Genomic DNA, 25,512 nt, shown 5'->3' on the forward strand with positions numbered 1-25,512 from the left:
GTGGGTGGGTAGGAAACAATTAAGAACGGAAAGGAGAAATCCCGAAGCTCTGCGGGACAAATTATTTTTGCGAGCGACGGAAAGAAGAACCAGGAAGACTATTTAAAAAAAACCAAAAAAAAACTGATCGGAAAAAAGGCAAACTCAGAAAAAAAAATTATTAAATTGGGAGTTTAAGGGGAGGAGTGGGGGGGGGGTTTTTCTGTTTTTCTGCCACAGTCTGTGGGATTTTCATCCTGATTTAATAATAATAATAACAGAGTTGGAAGGGACCTTGGAGGCCTTCTAGTCCAACCCCCTGCCCAGGCAGGAAACCCTACACCAGACAAATGGCTATCCAACATTTTCTTAAAAATTCCCAGTGTTGGAGCATTCACAACTTCTGCAGGCAAGTCGTTCCACTTATTAATTGTTCTAACTGTCAGGAAATTTCTCCTTAGTTCTAAGTTGCTTCTCTCCTTGATTAGTTTCCACCCATTGCTTCTTGTTCTACCCTCAGGTGCTTTGGAGAATAGCTTGACTCCCTCTTCTTTGGGGCAGCTCCTGAGAGATTGGAATGCTGCTAGGCCCACCTAACCCTCGGGCAATGCCGCTGGTCTTCATCCCGGACTTGTATTGCAAATGGTGACCGTTTTGCGGTGCCTCGAGCTGGCGCCTTTCAGACATGCGTTGGGACTACGACCTCCGGGATGCCCCCCATTCGCCCGGCATATCCAGAAAGGAGACCCCCAATTGGGAGAAAGCAGATTGCCACGTGCCACAAATCGCCAAGGGAGGAGGAAAACCAAGCCACGGGAAAGAGAGAAATGGGGCGTAGGGGGGGGTCCCACGCGAGGGACAGCGGGTTGCAGGTCAATCGAGGTTATCTTACACCCCAGACGGATCGAGGTTCTCTTAGACCGAGATTGTGCTTATTTCTCTAGCTTGTTCCCCCACTTCCCCACCCCTTCCGACAACCCCTCCGTACGGAAAGGGGTTGCAGCAGCCAGGGCACTGGCCCAGCCAGGCCAAGGCGGCGGCGGGGTGAATGGGTGTCAGGCCGCCAAAGCGCGATTGCTCATGCCGTAGATTTGAACTCGAGACTAAGCAGCCTTCCCGGAGGGCCAGGATGAAACGTTGCGCTTCACCTGTCTTGGAAGAATACGGATATTTGGTTCATGCGCAAAGCGGCTCCTCTTGGCTCACCCCCGCCCTTGTCAAAGGCAGCAGCTGGTGGGTGGCGGGCGGGCGGGGGAGGACAGGACGGATGGACACGGGACACGGACGCGGGGGTCCACGGAGGAGCAGGAGGGAGGCAAGTCTGGTGGGGGCCACGCCGGCCCTACTACGCCCGGGACTCCTTCTTGGCGTTGGGTTTGTTCCCCAGGACCGCGTCGATTTCCTGGATGACTTGAGGGGTCAGCTGGGTGAGGACCTGTTGGAGGAGAAAGAAGGGGGGGGGGTCAGCATGAAAAAAATGGCGCGTGACCCCCCCCCCCCAAGCGTTACATCTATATAGCCTCCGCTTTTACGGGGTTAAACGCAGCCCCTCCCTCTCCCACTGAGTGATTGATCGCCAGATCCCTGGCCGCCTCCTCTTCCCCTTCCCATCTCCACAAACCCCACTCCTTCCTAGCGCTGATAGTGTTACCTAGCTGGGTCATGAAACGTCTGCAAGAAAACTACCAAGCTCAGAGAGCACCCAGGACCCCACAGTCCTTCTCCTCCTCCTCACCTGAATGGATCCCAGGTTCTCGATGAGCTGCTCGGCGCTAGAGACCCCCAGAAGCACGGAACTGACCCCTTCTGAGCGAAGACACCAGGCTGTTGGGAAAAGAGGATTCCCACGAAATAGGTCAGAAAAGGAACGAGTTTAGCATCTTCTCCCCACCTTTCTAAAATTGGTGCCTGTGTTAGGTGTGAGTGTGATCATCTCTGGAGCGTTCAGAGCCCGTTTTCTGCAGGTCCCTCCTTGCTGTGAATCTGCTCCAGAGGCTGCGCTGGTTTCTCCACCCAAAAAAGGCTCACAGCTAAAGCATCAGAAACCCCCCAAAAAATACATATTTCTGATATAATTACATCTGTTCACACTTTCCCTCATCTCGGATGCTCTTTGGAATCACCATTCTTAACCGATTTTCCACTTCCCCAGTCGCTTCTCCTGGTGGCCTCCCATCCAAATGCCCAAGTCCCACCTCGCTTAACAGAATATCACGAGTTCGAAAGGGCCTCGGAGGTCTTCCAATCCAACCCGCTGCGCAAGCAGGAGGCCACCTTGCACCATTTTGGACAAATGGCTGTCCAATCCCTTCTTCAAAATCTCCAGCGATGGAGCACCCACAACTTCCGGAGGCAGGCAGGCAGTTCCACGGGTTAATTGTTCTCTTCATTGTCGGGAAATTTCTCCTTAGCTTGTCAAGAACAGCCCAAATCAATAAGGAACCACATGGACATGAGGCTTGCTAGGTACGAGCATGGAAGTGACTCGCTACTGCCAATTTTGGGATCTCCCCCCCCCCCAGGTGGGTTTCATATATTGTTACCCACTGGTTTGCCGTGGGCGGGCACACACGTTCGCTTCACATACACATGCACCTTCCGCGCATGTGCCCATCCTCGAAAACGTGGCTAAATAGGATGGCATAGCGCCGGGGTGAGTGGAGGGCGCTACCGGTTCGCCTGAACCGGTATGAACCAGCTGAATGTCACCTATGATTTCCCCCCCCCACACACACACACACATTTTCTGGTCCCCCTTCCCAATAACCCACCAGCTGCCACCAACCCAGCAATTTAGAAAGACCAGCCCAACTTCCATCTGAGAAGCTGTTGATGTCTTCTCTCCTTGAACTTGGAACGATCTGTCTCCCTTTCGCTCGCTTCGGTTTATCATTATTTCTGTAGTTGTGACTATTCTACACCAGCGCTGCGCAAACACCTTCAGTTTCAAGGGGGGGAAAAAATCTTCAGGGCACGCCGAGCCCTAATAATAATAATAATAACAACAACAACAACAACAACAGAGTTGGAAGGGACCTTGGAGGCCTTCTAGTCCAACCCCCTGCCCAGGCAGGAAACCCTACACCATTTCAGACAAATGGCTATCCAACATTTTCTTAAAAACTTCCAGTGTTGGAGCATTCACAACTTCTGCAGGCAAGTTGTTCTACTGATTCATTGTTCCAACTGTCAGGAAATTTCTCCTTAGTTCTAAGTTGCTTCTTTCCTCGATTAGTTTCCACCCATTGCTTCTTGTCCTGCCTTCAGGTGCTTTGGAGAATAGTTTGACTCCCTCTTCTTTGGGGCAACCCCTGAGATATTGGAACACAGCTATCGTGTCTCCCCTAGTCCTTCTTTTCATTAAACTAGACATACCCAGTTCCTGCAACCGTTCTTCATATGTTTTAGCCTCCAGTCCCCTAATCATCTTTGTTGCTCTTCTCTGCACTCTTTCTAGAGTCTCAACATCTTTTTTTACATCGTGGCGACCAAAACTGGATGCAATATTCCAAGTGTGGCCTTACCAAGGCATTATAAAGTGGTATTAACACTTCACGTGACCTTGATTCTATCCCTCTGTTTATGCAGCCCAGAACTGTGTTGGCTTTTTTGGCAGTTGCTGCACAGTGCTGGCTCATATCTAAATGGTTGTCCACTAGGACTCCAAGATCCCTCTCACAGTTACTACTAAATGCACCCCCTAAATGCACTCCCTGGCACAATCCCCCCAAAAAGAGACCTGTGGTTTTAAGGAGCTGCTAATTCACCTCTGGGACAGTGTTTTTCATTCTGCTGTCCCCCGCAAAAAAATATGTCTAGAGTGACAGAATAGCAGAATAACGGGAGGGACCTTGGAGGCCTTCTAATCCAACCCCCTGCACAAGCAGAAGATCCTCTACCGCTTCAGACAAACGGCCGTCCAGTCGTTTCTTAAACCGACACCCGCTGAGAAACACAATGATAAATATGGCCGCGCCAGAGAACCCACGGGCAGCCTGCAGTTCTGCACCCCTTCGAATCAAGTTTTGAAAGACGTAACACGTTGCTTGGAGAACGTTTCACCTGGGCCAGGGGTCGGCAACCTTAAACACTCAGAGAGCCACAAAGGCCCTAACCGGAAGCGCCCCCCGTTCGATTCTGGAGCCAACCGGAAGTCCGGTTCCCCCCACCATAGTGTCCCCTCCTAGCGCAGCGTCCTTTTTCCTCTACCTCTCCTAACCGAAAGCCCTATCAATTGTGGACCCGACTAGCGACAGGGAGCCGCAGCAGAGGGATGAATGAGCCACATGCGGCTCCAGAGCCGCAGGTTGCTGACCCCTGACCTAGGGGCAGTGTGGCTACCCTGAAAAAGCTGGGTCTGGGCCCCGTTCCCCATAGGTGGGAGGTAGTGCCACAAATCAATCTAACCTTTGCTATTTGCTCCGGTTACTCGTGCTATTTTGCTCCGGTTAGGAATGATTTATTAGGTCTTAATTCTGTAGCCCTCGCTTGTTAGGAATTGTACCGTTTGCTATCTGGTTTCTCGCTTCTGTAAAAGCTAGGCACATCCTTGGCGATAGAGCAAAACCGTTACCCAGGAATATCCTGCTCCATAGATAAACGGGGCCAGAGATAGGGGAAAACGAACACGCAAGGCTACAAGGAATGTTCTGTAAGAGAACAAAAGAGCATGGACAGAGCGTGGACAAAGAACCCTCCATGGATAATGTGGGGGGATGGATGACAACATGGCCAAGACATTGCCCACGTTGGGTAACAAATATGCACCAAGACAAATTCCTTGTGTGTCCAATCACACTTGGCCAATAAAATTCTATTCTATTCTATTCTATTCTATTCTATTCTATTCTATTCTATTCTATTCTATTCTATTCTATTCTAAATTTTTGTCTCTGATTGGTTAAATTGGGGCTAACTCGCTTAGGTGCGGCTTCTTTCCTTGCATTCTTTTTGTCGTCTATAGGCATATGGACCAAGTTCACCCAGCTCTTCTTTGTACGAATGAAAGCTGTTACTTTTTCATGCCTCTTCATGAGTCTCACTATCTTTGGCACCTCGGTGACTCAGGTGAACTCTGGGACTTTACAGATACAAAAAGACACGCGCGCAGAGACCCGCCCTCCGGCGTCCTCACCAATGGCCAGCTGCGCCACGGTGCAGCCCAGGCGTTCGGCGATGGGCTGAAGCGTTTTCACCTTGCTCTGTTGCTTCTTCCCGTCTTCGCTCTGCAGCTTCTCCTTCAGCCACTGGTAGCCCTGAAAGAGGAGGAGGGGGCCAAGACCATCACCGGAATAGCAGGGCGTAACCCTCAGCCCAGCCACCAAGCATCTGTTTGGAGTAAAACCACCCCACCTTCCGGCCGGGGGGATTCAAAAGGATCTCCTACGTTGATTGATGAGTAAGATGTGAGACTTGGAGATACGACGAAGGCTCTCGTATCTCCAAGACAGAATTTGGGGTGTGGAGGAAGGAGGGCTTAAGAGGGGATTTCACTAGGTAGCACTTACTACCGGCAAGAGTAGCCAAAATGTTTAAAAAAATGCCCGCTCAGTGTTGGAAATATGATCAAATTCCAGGCACATACCACCACATGTGGAGGACGTGTCCAAAACCAAAAAGAGTGCTTAAAAAGAGTTGGAAGTCAATGGTTGTTTTTTTTTCTTTCCCTCCTTGTCACTCATGTTTTCTTGTCCTCTCTCTATTTCCTTCCCCTCATTTCCTGTGTTTTATTTTCCTTTGCATTTTATACTTCCGACGGAAACAAGAAACGTCACCGGAGGAAGATGGGGAAGAGACCTGGCCCACAGAATCACCAAAAGGCGGACACGACTGAATGGATATCACTCCATCATCTTCACCGTCGAAGGCAGAAGGACCCAACCTCAGCAAATTCCAGAGGTGGTTATGGACCCCCCCACCCCAGGATTCTCAGCTTTTGGCCACGCTAACCAGAAGACTCTGGGAGACCTCCCCACCTACAGTAGAAGACCCACCTTCAATCCCCCAAAATTCTTGGCGAGGAGATTCTGAGCTTTCAAGGAGGACTTGAGAAACCCAACTGGAAGAGATTGTGTCTGTATTTTGGCGGTCAAGAATGGTCAGGATCCTACCTTCATGGCTGCCCGGCAGTTTTCCGGCACGCGATCCTCATATTTTCCTGTGATGAGTCCACACGCCAATGGAGACCAAGTTATGGCTCCTACACCTGAAGAAGGTAAATGGGGCAGGTGGGGTCAGGACGGAGAACAAATCTCTTGCTGAATCTTCAGGTATCACTCACAGCCTTCCTTCAAGCTTACTGTGACCCTACAGCAAGGGGACTCCAGATCCTTCCAGCATCAGCCAGTTGCTTGAAGGTGCTTAGCCCATTAAACTTGGGTTTAAAATAAGCCACCTTCCTCACTTCTGCAATGCGCTGTGTTTAGGGATCATGGTTTGTCTCTTAGGGTAGGAAAACGCATGAAAACACAACTGAACTCCTCATGTAGGTCAACGTTTCCCAACTCATCTTTCAAGATGGTTGCACTTCAACTCCCAGAATTCCCCAATCAACATGGAGGTCAGTAACTTCGGCAACTTTTAAGGTGGGCTGGGATTCAATTCCCAGAATTCCCCAGCCAGCTCTTTGTTTCACTTTGCTGAATGAAGTCAAGATATATTACGTTTACTGCATATCCACCATCTATGAAGAAAGCTACCCTACGTGGCTGGCTGGGGGAATTCTGGGAGTTGGAGTCCACAAGTCTTAAAGTGGCCAAGGTTGGAGACCCCTGATTTAAGACATGTGGACTTCAACTCCCAGAATTTCCCCGCCAGCCCTTCCCACTTTGTTGAAGTCAAGATATATTACGTTTACTGCATACCCACCATCTATGAAGAAAGTTACCCTACGGGGAATTCTGGGAGTTGGAGTCCACAAGTCTTCAAGTGGCCCATGAACCACTGATCTAGGTCAAAGCAGGGTTGCAATGAATAGATGGGAGAGGAGGACAAGGAAGGACCTTCTCATGCAGGAGGGCAAAATAGGGGCGGGGGAAGGGCTCTCTCCCTGAGACCCACTCCTCCCCTCCTCCTCCTCCTCCTCCTCCTCCTCCTCCTCCTCCTCCTCCTCCTCCTCCTCCTCCCCAGGCCCTTCTTCCTCCTTCCTTCGTACCTATCTTGTGGTACAATTCTGGAAGCTGCGTTTCCACCTTTTCTCTCTGGAACATATGATATTCCGCCTGTTCGCACACGGGAGGGATGAGGTTGAACTGCCGGGCTACCGAGTAGGCTTCCTAGGTTGCGGAGGAGAAGAAAGAGGGGAAAGGAAGAAGAGATCGGAGAAATAAAAAGAGAGGAACCAACCTCTCTACTGTGGCTCCCCCACCACCACCAAAAAAACCCCCCATCAGAATTTACCATAATCTCCATGGCGCTCCATCGAGAAGTGCCCCAGTACATGGCCATGCCTTGGTTGATCACGTAAGTCATGGCTCGGACGATCTCTGGCGGGAAGAACGGAAATGCAAAGAGTACTAAAGCACTAGTAAAGCACTACTAAAGCAAAGAGTACTTCAGCACGAAAGTATCTTTCCCCTCGCAGATCGATAGATGGGGAGTGTTTCGTATTCAGAAAAACAGGTCAGGCTGGAGGAAAAAAGGGAACGAAGGCAAGTACTGTAGCTTGATGCAGAAGTTCATCTGAACAGAGTTGGAAGGGACCTTGGAGGTCCTCTAGTCCAACCCCCTGCTCAAGCAGGAAACCCTAGATCCGTGATGGGGAATCTACGGCTCGCAGTTCCGGAAGTGGCATGTGCCCGCTCCCGTTTCGGCCCTCGGTGCCCAAAAGTTTCCCCAACACTGCCCTAGATCATTCCAGACAAGCGGTTGTCCAGTCTTTTCTTGAAAGCCTCCAATGATGGAACATCCACAACTTCTGGAGGCAGGCAGTTCCGCCGGCTAATTGTTCTCTCCGTCCGGAAATGTTCGTTTCTAGGTTGGTTTCCCTCCGTCGTTTCTTGTCTTGCTTTCTGGTGCTTTGGAAAAAATCCGTTGAATATTGTTTAGAGCAGGAATCTCCAACCTTGGCCACTTTAAGCCTGGAGGACTTCAACTCCCAGAATTCCCCAGCCAGCTTTGCTTTGCTGGCTGGGGAATTCTGGGAGCTGAAGTCCTCCAGGATTAAAGTGGCCAAGGTTGGAGACCTCTGGTTTAGAAGGTCTATCTTGTTCTGCTTCAGCTCCAGAAATTGGCGGGAATTACATCCTGACACGCAGAGAGGAGTTTTAAGAGCTTTTCCCAAAAGAGCCACTTCGAGATGAGTGGACTCCAATTCCCAGGAGTCCCGCTGATGCCGAGCCTCTTGGGAGTTGTAGTTCCCACCCCACCCCACCCCATCCAGAAGTTGGAAAAGACAAATGTTTTTTTTTCACTTGTTGGTCACTTGTTGGACTTCAACTCCCAGGAACCTTCAAGTGGACCCCGATTTTAAGCGACTGCTTCGAAATGGACAGCCTGACTGTTAACATTCAGAAGGGAGGGGGGATCGAAAACTCAAGACAGCAATCACAAATCCATCTTTACGTTTCCGAGCAACTTTTGTGGGGCATCTCTACTTTTAGCAAACTCTAGGAAATCGGCAAAACCTTTGTGCCAAGTTCTCTGTAGACCAAAGTTAGAAAGTCCCCGCTGACAACGTATTTATCTGCGCCAACTCAGTAAGCTCAAACTGCCCAAGGAGCTGCTGATCCAATTCTACAGAGGAATTATTGAGTCTGTCATCTGCACCTCTATAACTGTCTGGTTCGGTTCTGCAACCCAACAAGAAAAACACAGACTTCAGAGGATAACTAGAACAGCAGAAAAAATAATTGCTACCAACCTGCCTTCCATTGAGGACCTGTATACTGCACGAATCAAGAAGAGGGCCGTGAAAATATTTGCAGATCCCTCGCATCCTGGACATAAACTGTTTCAACTCCTACCCTCAAAACGACGCTATAGAGCACTGCACACCAGAACAACTAGACACAAGAACAGTTTTTTCCCGAAGGCCATCACTCTGCTAAACAAATAATTCCCTCAACACAGTCAGACTATTTACTGAATCTGCACTACTATTAATCGTTTCATAGTTCCCATCACCAATCTCTTTCCACTTATGACTGTATGACTATAACTTGTTGCTGGCAATCCTTATGATTTATATTGATATATTGATCATCAATTGTGTTGTAAATGTTGTACCTTGATGAACGTATCTTTTCTTTTATGTACACTGAGAGCATATGCACCAAGACAAATTCCTTGTGTGTCCAATCACACTTGGCCAATAAAATTCTATTCTATTCTATTCTATTTATGCATCAACAGGACTTGTTTTGGTGAATGAACCCAAACGTTGGGGTTGATTCAACAAACCACAGTTTGGACAAAAAAAACAACACCACACACACACACACCTGAGTTTAATGCATGAATGCATGAGTCCATTGCCACCTTATATTTTCAATTTAGCACCACCTAATGAAAAACAGGGTGGAGGTGTTGTTGCTGTTTTTTTTAAATCACTTTTCATAAAGAAAATAATCACCACCTCTTTTTAATCCTTTTTTTTCCCTTAGGGAAAAATCAAGAAAGTGGAAGAGGAAGTGTGAAATGCATTTCAAAGAAATCTTCACAAAGAACATTGCAAAATGTGGGTGAGTCCACTTAAAAAAACAACCCAAGCAATAAAAGTTTGCATTTAACCTCTGGTCAGAAACACACCCTATAAAGCTGCCAATTCTTTCAACTCCTCATCCTAATCACCACAGCTTGATTTTAATCCTAAAAACACAACAGGGTATTTTACTTATGTTTCACTTATTACAGATAGTCCTCGATTTACGATCACAGTGGAACCCAATATTTTTGTCGCTAAGTGAAACACCTCTTAAGTGAATTTGGCGACAGTTTTTTTTCCCACAGTCGTTAATCACTATAAGTTAGTCACACGCTGGTTAGGTGAATTTGTTTTCCCTATTGGTGTTGCTTGTTAGAAGGTCGCGAAAGGGAATCGCGTGACCCCAGAACCGTCATAAATACGAATCAGATACCAAGCGTATGAATTTTGATCGCATCATGGGGATGCTGGAAAGCTCGTAACCGTGAAAAAGGCTCATGAGTCACCGTTTTCAGTGCTGTCGTAACTTGGAACGGTCACTAAGCGAACAGGTTTAAGTGAAGGAGTAACGGTACTTATTTCACCACAAGGTACTTTCCAGACAGAACGACGTTTTTTTGCGATCGGGATTTCTGGATTATTGAAATAGTGGCTGAAACGATAAAAAGCAGCTAAGCCGAAGTCTCTGGTTGTCGTTTGGCGACACAAGCCACACACAACTTCAGACGGGGGGAGGGAGCACAAAGCTTGCAACTACACACTACGCACGTCTGCTTCCTACATAGAAGGGTAAGGGAGGTTTGTCAACCTTGGCCCCTTTAAGACGGGTGGACTTCTATCTCCAGAAGTCCCCAGCCAGCCACGTAGTGTAACTTTCTTCATAGACGGTGGGTATGCACTAAACGTAATATATCTTGACTTCAGCAAAGTGAGAAAAAAAAGAGCTAGCTAGGGAATTCTGGGAGTTGAAATCCACGAGTCTTAAATCAGAGGTCACCAACCTTGGCCACTTTAAGACCGGTGGGCTCCAACTCCCAGAATTCCCCAGCCAGCCACGTAGTATAACTTTCTTCATAGACGGTGGGTATGCAGTAAGCGTAATATATCTTGACTTCAGCAAAATGAAGAAAAGAGCCGGCTGGGGGAATTCTGGGAGTTGAAAGTCCACAAATCTTAAATCAGAGGTCTCCAACCTTGGCCACTTTAAGTCCCGTGGACTTCAGCTCCCAGAATTCCCCAGCCAGCTTTATTTCCCCCACTCTACAGAAGTCAAGCTATATTACGCATACCCACCATCTGTTAAGAAAGTTAACCCTACAGGCCTGGCTGGGGGAATTCTGGGAGTTGAAGTCCACCCGTCTTAAAGTAGCCAAGGTTAGGAACCTCTGATTTAAGACTTGTGGACTTCAACTCCCAGAATTCCCCAGCCAGCTCTTTTCTTCACTTTGCTGAAGTCAAGATATATTACACTTACTGCATACCCACCATCTATTAAGAAAGTTACCCTACGTGGCTGGCTGGGGAATTCTGGGAGTTGAAGTCCACAAGTCTTTAAAGTTACCAAGGTTGGAGACTCCTGATTTAAGACTTGTGGACTTCAACTCCCAGAATTCCCCAGCCAGCTCTTTGTTTCACTTTGCTGAAGTCAAGATATATTATGCTTACTGCATACCCACCGTCTATGAAGAAAGTTACCCTAAATGGCTGATTGTGGAATTCTGGGAGTTGAAGTCCAACCGTCTTAAAGGGGCCAAGATTGGGAAACAGTGAATTAAGGGGTTAGAAACTACGGCTGGCTACAGCTAGGAGGCTATTATGGACAGTAAAGAGAAGTCCTGGGTTCAAGAGAAGAGGAAAAGGCAGGACAGACCTCTCAAGCCGGATCCCAGATTCTACTACAGGCAACCCTCGACTTACAACAATTTATTTAATGACCATTCGAAGTTACAACGGCCCTGGAAAACGTGCCATATGACCGTTTTTCACACTTACGACCACTCCATCCCCACGGACATGTGCTTGACACTCGGTTCACATTTGATGACGGTTTCCGTATCCCGGGGGGTCACGCGATCCCCTTTTGTGACCTTCTGACCAGCAAAGTCAAGGGGAAGGCCGAGTCACTCTAACAACCGGGTTACTCACTGAACAACTGAAGAGATTCACTTAACAAACGTGGCAAAAAAGGTCATAAAAGGGGGCAGAACTCAACGGATTTCTCACTTAGCAGCGTAAATTTTGGGCTCAAAGGTGGTCGTACATCGAGGGCTATCTGTATTTTTTTTCCCCTTGTTTTTAAGTCCTTCTGATTTCTTTTATATTTTCTGATAAGTAGTATGTCTTCATCTTTCTTTTTTTTCCCCTGCGATTGTTTGAAAAGCAACGCAAATTATTTCCGGGACTCCTTGGAAAATTTCACCGCTAAGTGTTAAGAGAGCGTTGCCCCATTTTTACGACCCTTTTTTGGGCCACCGTTGTTAAGTGGAGCACTGCCGTTGTTAAGTGGGTCACACGGTCGTTAAGTGAATCTGGCTTTCCCCATTGGGTTTGCTCGTCGGGAGGTCGCGAAAGGGGATCACGTGACCCCGCCTGGGACACGGAGACCGTCACAAATACGAGCCGGTTGCCAAGCGTCCGAATTTCGAACACGTGACCCTGGGGATGCTGCCACGGTCAAAAAGGGTGAAAAAGGGTCCTAAATCGCTTTTTGTCACTTCCAATGGTCACTAAATGAACGGTTGTAAATTGATTCGAAAGAGCCTCCCATCTCACAGCCTTTGTCTTGGAAAGGGACGGTCATAACAGCGAAGCCCGTGAAACAGGAATAGGTTTGGTCGCACTCACAATGGCCGTTTTGACTGCACTCAAAAGCCCTAATTACAGTCTGAGAGCCTTCCCCAAACGCTGGAAGCTTTTCAGAAGAGGTTGGAGAACCATTGGTCTGAAATGGTTTACGGGGTTAGGACTAGAGGATCTCCAGGGTCCCTTCCAACTCTTGTTTCCTAATTCCTATTCTATTCTATTCTATTCTATTCTCTTATTTTTATTCTATTCTAATTCTATTCTATTCTATTCATTCTAATTCTATTCTATTCTGTTCTGTTCTATCTATTAATTCTATTTCTATTTTATTCTATTATTTCTATTCTATTCTATTCTATTCTTTCTGTTCTATTCTATTAATTCTAATTCTATTCTATTCTATTATTTCTATTCTATTCTATTCTATTCTATTCTTTCTGTTCTATTCTATTAATTCTAATTCTAATTCTATTCTATTAATTCTAATTCTATTCTATTCTGTTCTATTCTATTAATTCTAATTCTAATTCTAATTCTATTCTATTAATTCTAATTCTATTCTATTCTATTAATTCTAATTCTAATTCTATTCTATTAATTCTAATTCTATTCTATTCTATTCTGTTCTGTTCTATCTATTAATTCTATTTTTATTCTATTCTATTCTATTCTACTCCATTCCATTCCACATCTCTCATTCTATTCTATTCTATTCTATTCTATTCTATTCTATTCTATTAATTCTAATTCTATTCTATTCTATTCTATTCTATTCTATTCTATTCTATTCTATTCTATTCTATTCTATTAATTCTAATTCTATTCTATTCTATTCTATTCTATTCTATCTATTAATTCTATTTCTATTCTATTCTATTATTTCTATTCTATTCTATTATTTCTATTCCATTAATTCTAATTCTAATTCTATTCTATTCTATTCTGTTCTGGTCTATTAATTCTATTTCTATTCTATTCTACTTTTTCTATTCTATTCTATTATTTCTATTCTATTCTATTCTATTGTTTCTATTCTATTATTTCTATTCTATTTTATTGTTTCTATTCTATTATTTCTATTCTATTCTATTCTATTCTATTCCATTCCACTTCATTCCATTCCTTCCAGCTACCTATAATTTTTTTGTTTTGTTTACATTTATATCCCGCCCTTCTCCGAAGACTCAGGGCGGCTTACAATGTATAGGGCAATAGTCTCATTCTATTTGTATATTTTTACAAAGTCAACTTATTGCCCCCCCAACAATCTGGGTCCTCATTTTACCTACCTTATAAAGGATGGAAGGCTGAGTCAACCTTGGGCCGGGCTCGAACCTGCAGTAATTGCAGGCTCTGTGTTCTAATAACAGGCTTCTCTGTAGCCTGAGCTATCCCGGCCCCTAATCAGCATGAGTTCAGACAGCAGACCAATAAATAATAATACCGTAATTATAGTAAAAAATAGAAATAGGGCCCTTTTTAAAATTCCTGGCTGAAATGTAAAACGAATACATTTAAATCCGACCCATTGAATTTAACCGCTTTCTACTAAAAGTTGTGGGGGAAATCCCCATCGAGAGGGACTCCCAAAGACCCCACCTCCACCCAGAATGCCCCCTTCTTAGAATGCCATTCGCTCTTGGGGGGGGGGAAATGCAGCTTTAAAAGCATCTGCAAATTTGTGGTTTCATCAGCCTCTGCCCCTTTAAGACGGGTGGACTTCAACTCCCAGAATTCCCCAGCCGGGCTAGGAATTCTGGGAGCTGAAGTCCACCCGTCTTCTTAAAGGGACAGAGCGGTTGAGAAAGGCTGATCTCTACCCACCTAACGTTGTTGGTGTTTTTGGTTCGCCCACCCCCTCCCCTTTCTAAAGGCTTGAGAGGTTCGGGGTGCGAGAGACAAGAGGGGGAGCAGGAAATTGGGGAGGGGGGCTCACAAGGGGTGGGGGATCTATAGTACCTTCCAGCAAGAACACGCGGAAGTTCAGGTCGCCCTCTGCAGGAAGGAGAGAACCAGTGAGATGGGCTGGAGTTGGCTAAAATTTGGGGCGGGGGTGTGTGTGTGTGAACAATATGGGGGGAACAGAGGCCGTTGGCTTCGGTCAAGAAGGACGTATCCGCAAGAGCAGAGGAAAACCGCGGTTGTTAAGGGAGTCACATCTGGTTTTACGACCATTTTCCTGAAGGTTGTTAAGCGAACCGTACATTTTCATGAAGCAAATCTGGCTTCCGGCCGAGAAAGTCATCCTATAAATGGGGATTTTGCATGAGCTGTCGTAGAGACCGGCTGGTTGTCCTCCACCCCCCCCCCAAATTATGACGACCTGGTCGTAAGTGCAAGGACCGGTCATAAGTCACAACCCTAGCCCCCTTTTCCCTTTCTTCTTCTTTCTTCCTGCGCACCCTAAGTTCTTGGCTGTCCCTATTTCTTCTTTCTTTTCCGCATAGTTTCTGCCTCTCGAACGGAACGCAGCGTCGCGGCCACAGCGCTGCGAGATCCGGTCAAAAAAGTCAAGCTGGCCACCACACCATCTTGATGGTTTTCAACTCCCTCCTGCAAACTGTGTTTCTGGAATATTTTGTTTTGAGCTCGGCCTCCGCCGACGATCCGAAGTGTGCTGTTTTGACGGATAGTGTGTGTGTGTGTGTGTGTGTGTGTTGTCTGTTGTGTTGTTTTCCTGGAGAGACAAATCATTAAATGTTTGGTGTTTTTTTTTCCCCTCTAATTGTGGCGGTAAAGTGATAAAAAGGTATTTCGTTCGGGGTAGGCACAGGAAGCAGAGCCTTTACTCAAAATGGGAAGGCTGGGAAATTGGGGGGGCCCTTAATCCTGACCCCTAAAGTTTGATGGGGGGGGTGTATGTAGGGGGGGGAAAAGAAGATCAGAAGAAAGGCTTAGAAGCCCCCCACCCACCTTCCATGGGGCTGTTAGCATCCATCCGGTTAGCGAAGACGATGTCGACGTAGCCCAGCTGGAGTCTCTGCAGGGACCCTTTGAGCCCTGGAAAATGGAAGGAGGGAGGGAGGGAGGGAGGAGAAATGTTGGAATCAGAAGTGCCAAAGTTGGGGGGCTGGGGATGATGGGAGCTGGGGTCCCCATCCGGGACTGTGGAGCTTGTAGTCCATCCTGCCATCTCTCCATTGACTCTTCCACCTGCCCATCCAGTCTTCTGCCCCTTCATCCATCCTTCTAGTCATCCTTCTTTCCTTCCATCCCTCCATCCTTTCATCTGTTCATCCATCCATCCCCTCCACCCACCCACTCTTCCGTACTTAAATCCTTCCATCCATCCAACCACTGTTCCTTCCTTCCTCTCCCTTCTATTTCTCTTCTCCCTCCCTCCCACTTACCTATTTTTCTCCTTCCTTTCTTCCTTCTTTCTTCTCCCTTCTATTTTTCTTCTCCTTCCCTATCTCTTTTTCTCCTTCCTTCCTTCCTTCCTTCCTTCCTTCCTTCCTTCCGTCTTTCTTCTATTTCTCTTCTGCCTCCTCCCACCGTCCTCTCACCTATTTTCTCCTTCCTTCCTTCTTCTTTCTTCTCCCTTCTATTTTCTTCACCTTCCTATCTCTTTTCTCCTTCCTTCCTTCCTTCCTTCTTTCCTTCTTTCTTCTATTTCTCTTCTGCCTCCCTCCCACCGTCCCTCTCACCTATTTTTCTCCTTCCTTCCTTCCTTCTTTCTTCTCCCTTCTATTTTTCTTCACCTTCCCTATCTCTTTTTCTCCTTCCTTCCTTCCTTCCTTCCTTCCTTCCTTCCTTCTTTCTTCTATTTCTCTTCTGCCTCCCTCCCACCCTCCCCCTCACCTATTTTTCTCCTTCCTTCCTTCTTTCTTCTCCCTTCTTTTTTTCTTTTCCTTCCCTTTCTCTTTTCTCCTTCCTTCCTTCCTTCTTTCCTTCTTTCTTCTATTTCTCTTCTGCCTCCCACCGTCCCTCTCACCTATTTTCTCCTTCCTTCCTTCCTTCTTTCTCCTTCTATTTTCTTCACCTTCCCTATCTCTTTTCCTTCCTTCCTTCCTTCCTTCCTTCTTTCTTCTACTTCTCTTCTGCCTCCCTCCCACCCTTCCTCTCACCTATTTTCTCCTTCCTTTCTTCCTTCCTTCCTTCCTTCCTTCCTTCCTTCCTTCCTTCCTTCCTTCCTTCCTTCCTTCTTTCTTTCCTCTCCTTTCTATTTCCCGTCTCCCTCCCTCTTATCTATTTTTCTCCTTCCTTCCTTCCTTCCTTCCTTCCTTCCTTCCTTCCTTCCTTCTTTCTTCTCCCTTCTATTTTTCTTCTTCCTTCCTTCCCTCCCTCTTATCTATCTTTCTCCCTCCCTCCCTCCCTCCCTCCCTCCCTCTCCCTCTTATTTTTCTCCCTTCCTCCTCTCCTACTTAAAGCTGATCCCCCTTTCCATGAATTGGAATTGCCCCTTCCCCCTTCTCACCCTCAATGATGTGTTTCCTCGATAAACCTCTTTCCGTCTCAGCCCTTGGAAGAAAAGAAGAAGAAAAAAAGGGTGAAAAGATTCACATCCAGGCCCAGCTGCCACCCCTGCAACCCCCAAATCCCCAAGGGGCAGTTAGATGGTGTTTTTTTTGGGGGGGGAGTGTCCCCTAGAAAAATACTGCGAGGGTGTGAGGGGGGGGGGCTCAGTTCCTGTTTTCCACAACGACACAATAAAAAAGACAGCCCTATTCGCATGCAGGGCCCTTCCCCCACCTACCCCCAGCTACCACTTGTCAGGGGAGGATGGTCCTTGTAGTCCAATGCCATCGAAAGCGACCTTTGGGAAAGACTACACTGAAGGGAGGGGAGAAATCTGATTTTGCTGCAGACAAGCAGGTCTGGGAGACGGGGGTGGGTGGGGGATGGGGGGGGTCCCCCTCCCTTTTTCCCACTGCACGGCTGACCCCCCATTTCCTCCCAAGCCCCCCTCGGGACACTTACTGGCCTCCCCAGTAAATTTTGGTGGTGACCACGTAGCTGGAACGCCTGCAAAAAAAGAGAAGAAAATAGTCAAAACGGAGGCCCTCCAAACCCTACCGCGAGAAATACAGACAGTCCTCGACTTACAACGATCCATTTAGCGACCGTCGGAAGTTACGTCACTGAAAAAAAGGGACTTACGACCATTTTTTTTTTCACCCTTACGACCACTGCAGCATCCCCAGGGTGAAATGCCCGTGATCAAAACTCAAGACATTTAGCAGGCGACTCATATTTATGACGGCGGCGGCGTCCCCGGGTGATCCACTTTTGCGACCTTCCTTCCGCCAAGCAACGTCCAGTGAAGCCAGAGTCACGGCACAACCCCGCGACTTGCTTAACAACCGCGGAGATTCGCTTAACCGCGGTGGCGGGAAAGGCCGTGAAACGGAGCCAAGCTCACTGAACGCCTGTCTCGCTTATCACATGAACCAAATTGGGCTCTATTCTGGTTGTAAGTCAAGGACTACCTGTATGCAATTTCGCGAAAGGTACAAACTTTCAGAGAAACCCCCTAAATTAGCCACGGATCCCGATGCTGTGACTCCGCCCCCCTTCGATGACCTCACAACCCAGAACCCAGCTGCCAATCTGGGTTTGGGGCATCATTGGTGCCATCTGCCAGCAGGGACCGAGGGGGGGGCACCTTACCTCCATCCTTTGCTCTTCAAGATATTCCCCAAAGTTTTTTCTGCTCTGGAAAAAAAAAAAAGGGAAGAGGAAAAAAGGTAGAAGGAAGGATATGGAAAAGAGGAAAGAAAGAAGGAAAGGAAATAGAGAAGGGAGGGAAGGAAGGAAGTTAGATTTTAAATTTATGGGTTTTAAATTGGGTTTTATGTCTATATTTTTTAATTATCGGGCTTTTAGAATAAGTTTTTTAATTGCTTTTATATTGTATTTATGTGTTTTTAAGTGCCTGTAAACCGCCCTGAGTCCTTCGGGAGATAGGGCGGTATATAAATATGATCAAATAAATAAATAAATAAATAAATAAGGAAGGAAGGAAGGAAGGAAGGAAGGAAGGAAGGAAGGAAGGAAGGAAAAACAGGCATATTCATGAGAAGGAGGGAAGTAGGGAGAGAGGGGAAAAGGATGGGAGGGAGGGGAGAGAAGAGGGGAGGGAAAGGAAGGGAGGAAAGAAGGAAGGAAAAATGGATGAGAGGGAGGGAGGGAGGGAGGGAGGAAAAACAGGCATATTCATGAGAAGGAGGGAATTAGGGAGAGAGGGAGGAAGGAAGGATGGAAAGAAAAAAAGGATGATAATGAGGAGGAAGGGAGAGGGGGAAAGGACGGGAGGGAGGGAAAGGAAGGAAGGAATAAAATAGATGGTCATGGGGGGGGAGATAAGGAAGGGAGGGAGAGAAGAGGAGGAAAGGAGGAAGGGAGGAAAGAAGGAAAAAGAATGATAATGAGGAAGGGAAAGGAAGGAAAAACGATGAATAAAATAGATGGCCAAGAGGGAGAGAAAGAAGGGAGGGAGGGAGGGAGGAAAGAAGGAAGGAAAAATGGACGATAACGAGGGAGAGAGGAGGGGAAGGAAGGAAGGAAGGAATAAAATAGGGATGATCATGAGAAGGAAAAAGGGAAGGAAGGAAGGAAGGAAGGAGAATCGGGAGTCTTATTAAAAGGCAGAAACTTGCAGGAGCTCCTGCTCACTTCACCTGAGAACAGGTGGGTGTTTTTCCACTTGACAGGCACCTTGAAGGTGTGCGGCCTTTTTTTATTTTTTTTTATTGAAAGAGTTTTAAAAAACAAAAACATTTCTCCCCTTTTTCCCCCTCCTCCCAAAAACCCTTCCCCTCCTCCCCCGGCTTCCGGGTCAATCACAAGGTATTGTTATACATAAACCAAACATAGAATAAAATTTTCCTTCAATCCAAATAACCACATCCAAAGCTTTTCATCTCCCAACCCCTCCCATTACATAAAATAACTTTCTAATTATTCAAAGGCAATCTGATATTTCTTAATCTGATATCTGTTTTGTAGATAATCAATCCATTTTTCCATTCAATTAAATATCTTTCCTGCGTATTGTCTTTTAAAAAAGCTGAGATTTTAGCCATCTCAGCCAAATTAATAACTTTCAATATCCATTCTTCTATTGTAGGTATCTCTTCTTTCTTCCAGTATTGTCCAATCAACAGTCTTGCTGCTGTTATTAAATTCAGAATCAATTTAGTCTCAATCCCTGTACAATCCGTTATAATTCCCAAAAGGAAAAATTGTGGCAGGAACTTTATCTTCTTCTTCAGTACATTTTGAATAATCCACCAAATTCTTATCCAAAAGACCTTAATTTTCTTGCAAGTCCACCAAATATGAAAATATGTAGCATCATCACAATCACACCTCCAACATTTCGCTTGGATATTAGGATACATACATGATAATTTTTTGGGATCTAAGTGCCATCTATAAAACATCTTATAAAAATTTTCCCTTAAATTCTGTGCTTGTGTAAACTTAACATTTCTAACCCAAATTTTCTCCCATGTTTCCAACATTATTGGTTCCTGAATATTCTGTGCCCATTTTATCATACAATCCTTTACCAAATCCTTTTCCGAATCTATTTCAAGCAACACATTATACAATCTCTTTATATGCTCCTGGGTCTGATTTCTAATTTGCTTTATTAAATTTTCCTCCCTTTGCATTATACCAATTTTTTGATCTTCTTTCCATTTAGCACTTATTTGCCCATATTGAAACCAAGTATAATTCCTCCCTTCTTCATTTAATACCTGTAATGATTTTAATTGCAATCTACCTCCTTCATATATATATATATATTTGCCAGTTTCTGTCATTTATTCTCCTTTATTGAAGTCGACCTGATATCAGCAGCCCAACTGCAACATCTCTATCTCTCTCTCTCTCTCTCTCTCTCACACACAACACACAGACACACACAGACACCAGAAGCTGCCCTGATCAAAGGAGTCCTTTGCGCACTCCATCCTCCTCCCTCGTCTTCCTCCCCCTTTCCGCCCTCCCCTCTTTCCCCCCCCCCCGTCCTCTGAAGCTCTTCCTGGCTGACAGAAAATCGCTTGGAGGCCTCCCCTCCCTGCCCCGCAAGAGGCTTCCTCAATCAGCCGCTGTCTTGGGAAATTGTGGGTGGTTTCCAGTGGCGGGGGGGGGGTGGGGGGAGAAGAAAGCCTGCCCCCCCCACAAGACTTACACACACAGTAAATAATGCCTCCCTTCCTGAGCAGGGGGGTCAGACTAGAAGACCTCCCAGGCCCCCTTCCGACTCTTGCTATTGCCTTAGTCCTTAGAACCTCCTTTTCTGACGACCGATTTTATTCCAGGACAGAAGCAGGTTTGGTGCAAAGCTGCTGCCGGGATCCTGATGGTTGTGGTTGTTGTTGTTGTTGTTGTTGTTGTTGTTTTAGCATTGCGAATGAACACAACTTTCCTCTTACGACACGACAGCGTTTGGCAGCAATTGCTAAGCAGCTGAAATTGCAATCCCATAATAAGCCTTCTGGTTGATCGATGCCCGTTCCATGCATTGGGGTGTGTGTGTGTGTGTGTGTGTGTGTGTGTGTGTGTGTGTGTGTGTTTGTGTGTGTGTGCAAACCCTGTGGGCTACAATTTGTCAGTTCAGCTCCACCTGAATCAACCTTCCATCATCCTTTGGGAAACTGTGTATATATATATACAGAAAACAAATATATATATATATATATATATATATATATATATATATATATATTTTCTCTCTCTCTCTCTTTCTTACTTTTTTTTCTTTCTCTCTTCCTCTTTCTCTGTCTTTTCTTTCTCTTTTCTCTTTCTCTCTCTCTTTCTTTTCTCCTTCTTTCTCTCTCTCTCTCTCATTTTCTTTCTTTCTCTCTTTTCTTTCTCTTTCTCTCTATCTCCTCCTCCCTCATCTTTCTCTCTCTCTCTCTCTTTCTCTGTCTTTTCTCCTTTCTTTCTCTCTCTCTCTCTCTCATTTTCTTTCTTTCTCTCTTTTCTTTCTCTTTCTCTCTCTCTCTCTCCTCCCTCCTTTCCTTCTCTTCTCTTTCTCTCTTTCTTTCTTTTCTCCTTTCTCTCTCTTTCTTTCTCTCTCCTCCTTCTTTCTTTCTCTTTTCTTTCTCTCTTTCTTTCTCTTTTGCTCTTCCTCTCTCTTTCTCTCTTTCTCTTTTCTTCCTCTTTTCTCTTTCTCTTTCTCTCTCTCTCTTTTCTTTTCTCTTTCTCTTTCTCTCTTTCTCTCTCTCTCTCTTCTTTCTCCTTTCTTTCTCTCTCTCTCTCTCTTTTCTTTCTTTCTCTCTTTTCTTTCTCTTTCTCTCTCTCTCTCCTCCCTCCTTTCCTTCTCTTCCTCTCTCTTTCTTTCTCTGTCTTTCTCTCTTTCTTTCTTTTCTCCTTTCTCTCTCTTTCTTTCTCTCTCCTCCTTCTTTCTTTCTCTTTCTCTTTTCTTTCTCTTTCTTTCTCTTTTGCTCTTCCTCTCTCTTTCTCTCTTTCTCTTTCTTTCTTTTCTCTTTTCTCTTTATCTCTTTCTCTCTCTCTTTCTTTTTCTCCCTTTCTTTCTCTCTCTCTCTCATTTTTCTTTCTTTCTCTCTTTTTCTTTTTCTTTCTCTCTCTCTCTCCCTCCCTTCTTTCTTTCTCTTCCTTTTTCTTTCTCTTTCTCTTTCTTTCTCTTTTTCTTTCTCTTTCTCTTTTCTCTCTCTTTCTTTTCTCCTTTCTCTCTCTTTCTCTCTCCTCCTTCTTTCTCTTTCTTTCTCTCTTTCTTTCTCTCTCTTCCTCTCTCTTTCTCTCTTTCTCTTTTCTTCCTCTTTCTCTTTCTCTGCCTTTCTCTTTCTCTCTCTTTTCTTTTCTCTTTTCTCTTTACCTCTTTCTCTCTCTCTTTCTTTTCTCCTTCTCTCTCTCTCTCTCTCATTTTCTTTCTTTCTCTCTTTTCTTTCTCTTTCTCTCTCTCTCCTCCCTCCTTTCCTTCTCTTCCTCTCTTTCTCTTTCTCTGTCTTTCTCTTTTCTCTTTCTCTTTCTCTTTTCTCTCTTTCTTTCTTTTTCTCCTTTCTCTCTCTTTCTTTCTCTCTCCCTCCCTTCTTTCTTTCTCTTTTTCTTTCTCTCTTTCTTTCTCTTTTTGCTCTTCCTCTCTCTTCCTCTCTTTCTCTTTCTTCCTCTTTTTCTCTTTCTCTGCCTTTCTCTTTCTCTCTCTCTTTTTCTTTTCTCTTTACCTCTTTCTCTCTCTCTTTCTTTTTCTCCCTTTCTTTCTCTCTCTCTCTCATTTTTCTTTCTTTCTCTCTTTTTCTTTCTCTTTCTCTCTCTCTCTCCCTCCCTCCTTTCCTTCTCTTCCTCTCTCTTTCTCTTTCTCTCTCTCTTTCTTTCTTTTTCCCTTCCTCTTTTTCTCTTCCTCTCTCTCTTTCGTTCTCTCTCCTTCTCCCTCCCTCTTTCTCTCTCTCTCTCTTTTACACACACACTTCGTTTGGACCGATCCCCAAATCCGGAATGACAGAATCGTGTCACCGACTCTGAAATTGGCCACATTTTAAAGGGAAACGCTCCCAGCCAATGCCTGGCTTACAAAGTGACATGCAAGGAAAAAAAACAAACCCAGGGCGAGATTCATCTCGTGGAAAGACGGATGGCTCCAGCAGGGATCAACCATCTGGATTAGAACAGAGCCCTTAAAGATAAGAGGGCCTCTGAGCATGCCGGGGGTGCGGGGAGGGGGGGAACCACCTTTGGAGCATGGGAAAAGCACCTTATCTCCCTGCAAAGCGGCCAAGAGGGTCTCTGAGCATGGGAGAAGCGCTTTTTTCCCCCATGCACGGTGCACAAGAGGGCTCCTGAGCATAATAAAAGCATTCCCCCTCCCCATCCATGCACAGTGACAGCTTGTGAAACGCGGTGAGGGCTATTTGATAGATCTCCCCTAACGCAAAAAATAGCCCCCGGGGGGTTGGGGCGAGTTGAAAGCTTTTATCTTTTTATTTTGATTATTCGATTTATAATGCTTGGGAGGAGCTGGCAGGCCAGGCACAGAAGGAAGGGGTTGGCTTACGGCTGGGTGGCCCCCGGAACGCCTCGTGGGGATGGGGGGGCTGTGGTTGAGGTGCCCCCTTGGCAATGCCAGATGAGAGTTCATTCGGCAACACCGAGACAATTCAGTTCCTTTTGCAATGGAGAAATATTCCTTCCCCGCCCCCCCGCCTGCCCCCGCTTCTGGATCAGGAGAGAACAATAGAACGCAGAATCCCAGGGCTGGAAGAGGCCTCAGAGGTCCTCTAGTCCAACCCCCTATTTCAGCTCGCTGGGTGGAAAAACCACGCAGTCTTACATCCAATCTCCCAATTCAAACCCCCCGAAGGGAGAGAGAATCTATACTGAATGCATTTCTTCCCTGCCCAAGTGACGCAGCTGCAGCTCAGTCGGCAAATACTCTGGATCCTGTCTGTGACCCCCCCCCACACACACACCCCTTTTCTCCCACCCACCCACCCACCACCCACCACCCCAAGAAAGCCAAGGGAGCAGCAGCCAAACCTACTTGCCAGAAGCGTAGACTTCGGCTGTGTCGAAAAGGTTGACGCCGTTTTCGTAAGCGATGGTGAGCACGTTTTCAGCCACCTGAAAGCAGACAGACAAATGGGGGGGGGGGGAGGTTTGGGAAAAGAGATGGGGGGGGGGCTTTTTAAATCTGAGAGGCTTCACTCTTGCCCCTCCCGCTCACTCCTAGAAAAAGTACAGGTAGAAAAATCTGCCACCAACCGGTTAACTCCTTGCCTGTTAACCGTTCAGGAGGAAGGGGGGGGAAAAAAGTTTTTAGCAACTTCTCTATCTCTCTTGGCTTTCAGGGACACACAATTGTGTGTGTGTGTGTGTGTTTGGGCTAGGGAGCAAGGCCTTTTCAATTCTGAGACTTGGAGAGGAAGCAGAGGTCAAGCTAGACCTCTTAATTTAAAAAGAAACAAACATCCTAGCAACTTTAATATGGGTGGACTTCAACTCCCAGAATTCCCCAGCCAGCTCTTTTGTTTCCCTTTGCTGAAATCAAGATATATTACACTTACTGCGTACCCACCGTCTATTAAGAAAGTTACCCTACATGGCTGGCTGGGGAATTCTGGGAGTTGAAGTCCACCCGTCTTAAAGTGGCCAAGATCGGAGACTCCTGATTTAAGACTCGTGGACTTCAACTCCCAGAATTCCCCAGCCAGCTCTTTCGTTTCACTTTGCTGGAGTTGATATATTACGTTTAGTGCATACCCACCATCTATGAAGAAAGGTACCTTATATAGGTGACTAGGGAATTCTGGGAGTTGATGTCCACAAGTCTTAAAGTGGCCAAGGTTGGAGACCCCTGGTTTAAGACTCGTGGACTTCAACTCCCAGAATTCCCCAGCCAGCTCTTTTTTCCCCACTTTGCCGAAGTCAAGATATATTACGCTTACTGTGTACCCACCATCTATTAAGAAAGCTACCCATACATGACTGGCTCGATAATTCTGAGAGTTGCAGTCCACCCATCTTAAAAGCCGCCAGCTTTGAGAAACACTGATCTGATATTGTGCCCAGTTCTGGCCACCCCATTTTAGGAAAACCAGAAGAAACTCAGCGAAGGGCAAGGAGAGGACCTCAAGAGAAGCCAGATGTGTGTAGCCTACAAAACCTTTAATTTTTCTTAATCCTTGCCAAATCAAAATAGATCCCTCCTGATGGTCGTAGGGCCACAGGGCCGAAGGATCTCACTGCTGCAAGAGCCCAACAAGGTAGACCAATCCATAAAAATCAGGATTTTTTTAACAGTTATAGCTATAGCCTTTGAAAGGCTAGTGCTTTCCTACTTGAAAACCATCACGGATCTGCTGTTAGACCCCTTGCAATTTGCATACCGATCAAATAGATCAACAGATGATGCTGTTAATATGGCTCTGCACTACATCCTACAACATCTTGAGTCTCCAAAGACCTATGCAAGGGTCCTTTTTGTAGACTTTAGTTCAGCATTCAATACCATCATTCCAGACATTCTTCTAACTAAGCTAAACCAGCTACAGGTACCGGAACAGGCTTGTAAGTGGATCACAAGCTTCCTAACAAACAGGAAGCAGCAGGTGAAGCTAAGCAAGATCACATCAAATACATGTACAATTAGCACAGGGCCCCCCCAAGGCTGTGTGCTC

At 46.0% G+C, this 25,512-nt stretch overlaps 1 protein-coding gene across 1 annotated transcript in view; it reads right to left on the reverse strand.

The window, feature by feature from the left end:
* Positions 1–1,143: 1,143 nt before the first annotated feature.
* The window catches only part of KCNAB3 (potassium voltage-gated channel subfamily A regulatory beta subunit 3), a 32,391-nt gene continuing 8,022 nt past the window's right edge, over positions 1,144–25,512 (reverse strand). The window contains exons 4-14 of the mRNA XM_058183851.1: positions 23,877–23,956; positions 18,035–18,079; positions 17,345–17,389; positions 16,842–16,885; positions 15,338–15,424; positions 7,378–7,463; positions 7,133–7,253; positions 6,090–6,184; positions 5,114–5,234; positions 1,715–1,803; positions 1,144–1,414 (exon numbers count right to left, since the gene is read on the reverse strand). Of these exons, the coding sequence (XP_058039834.1) occupies positions 1,325–1,414; positions 1,715–1,803; positions 5,114–5,234; positions 6,090–6,184; positions 7,133–7,253; positions 7,378–7,463; positions 15,338–15,424; positions 16,842–16,885; positions 17,345–17,389; positions 18,035–18,079; positions 23,877–23,956 (903 nt within the window). The 3' untranslated portion in view covers positions 1,144–1,324. The remainder of the gene's footprint in view (positions 1,415–1,714; positions 1,804–5,113; positions 5,235–6,089; positions 6,185–7,132; positions 7,254–7,377; positions 7,464–15,337; positions 15,425–16,841; positions 16,886–17,344; positions 17,390–18,034; positions 18,080–23,876; positions 23,957–25,512) is intronic.

The sequence above is a fragment of the Ahaetulla prasina genome, chromosome 4 (genome assembly GCF_028640845.1).
Source record: "Ahaetulla prasina isolate Xishuangbanna chromosome 4, ASM2864084v1, whole genome shotgun sequence".
Taxonomy (NCBI): Eukaryota; Metazoa; Chordata; class Lepidosauria; order Squamata; family Colubridae; genus Ahaetulla; species Ahaetulla prasina.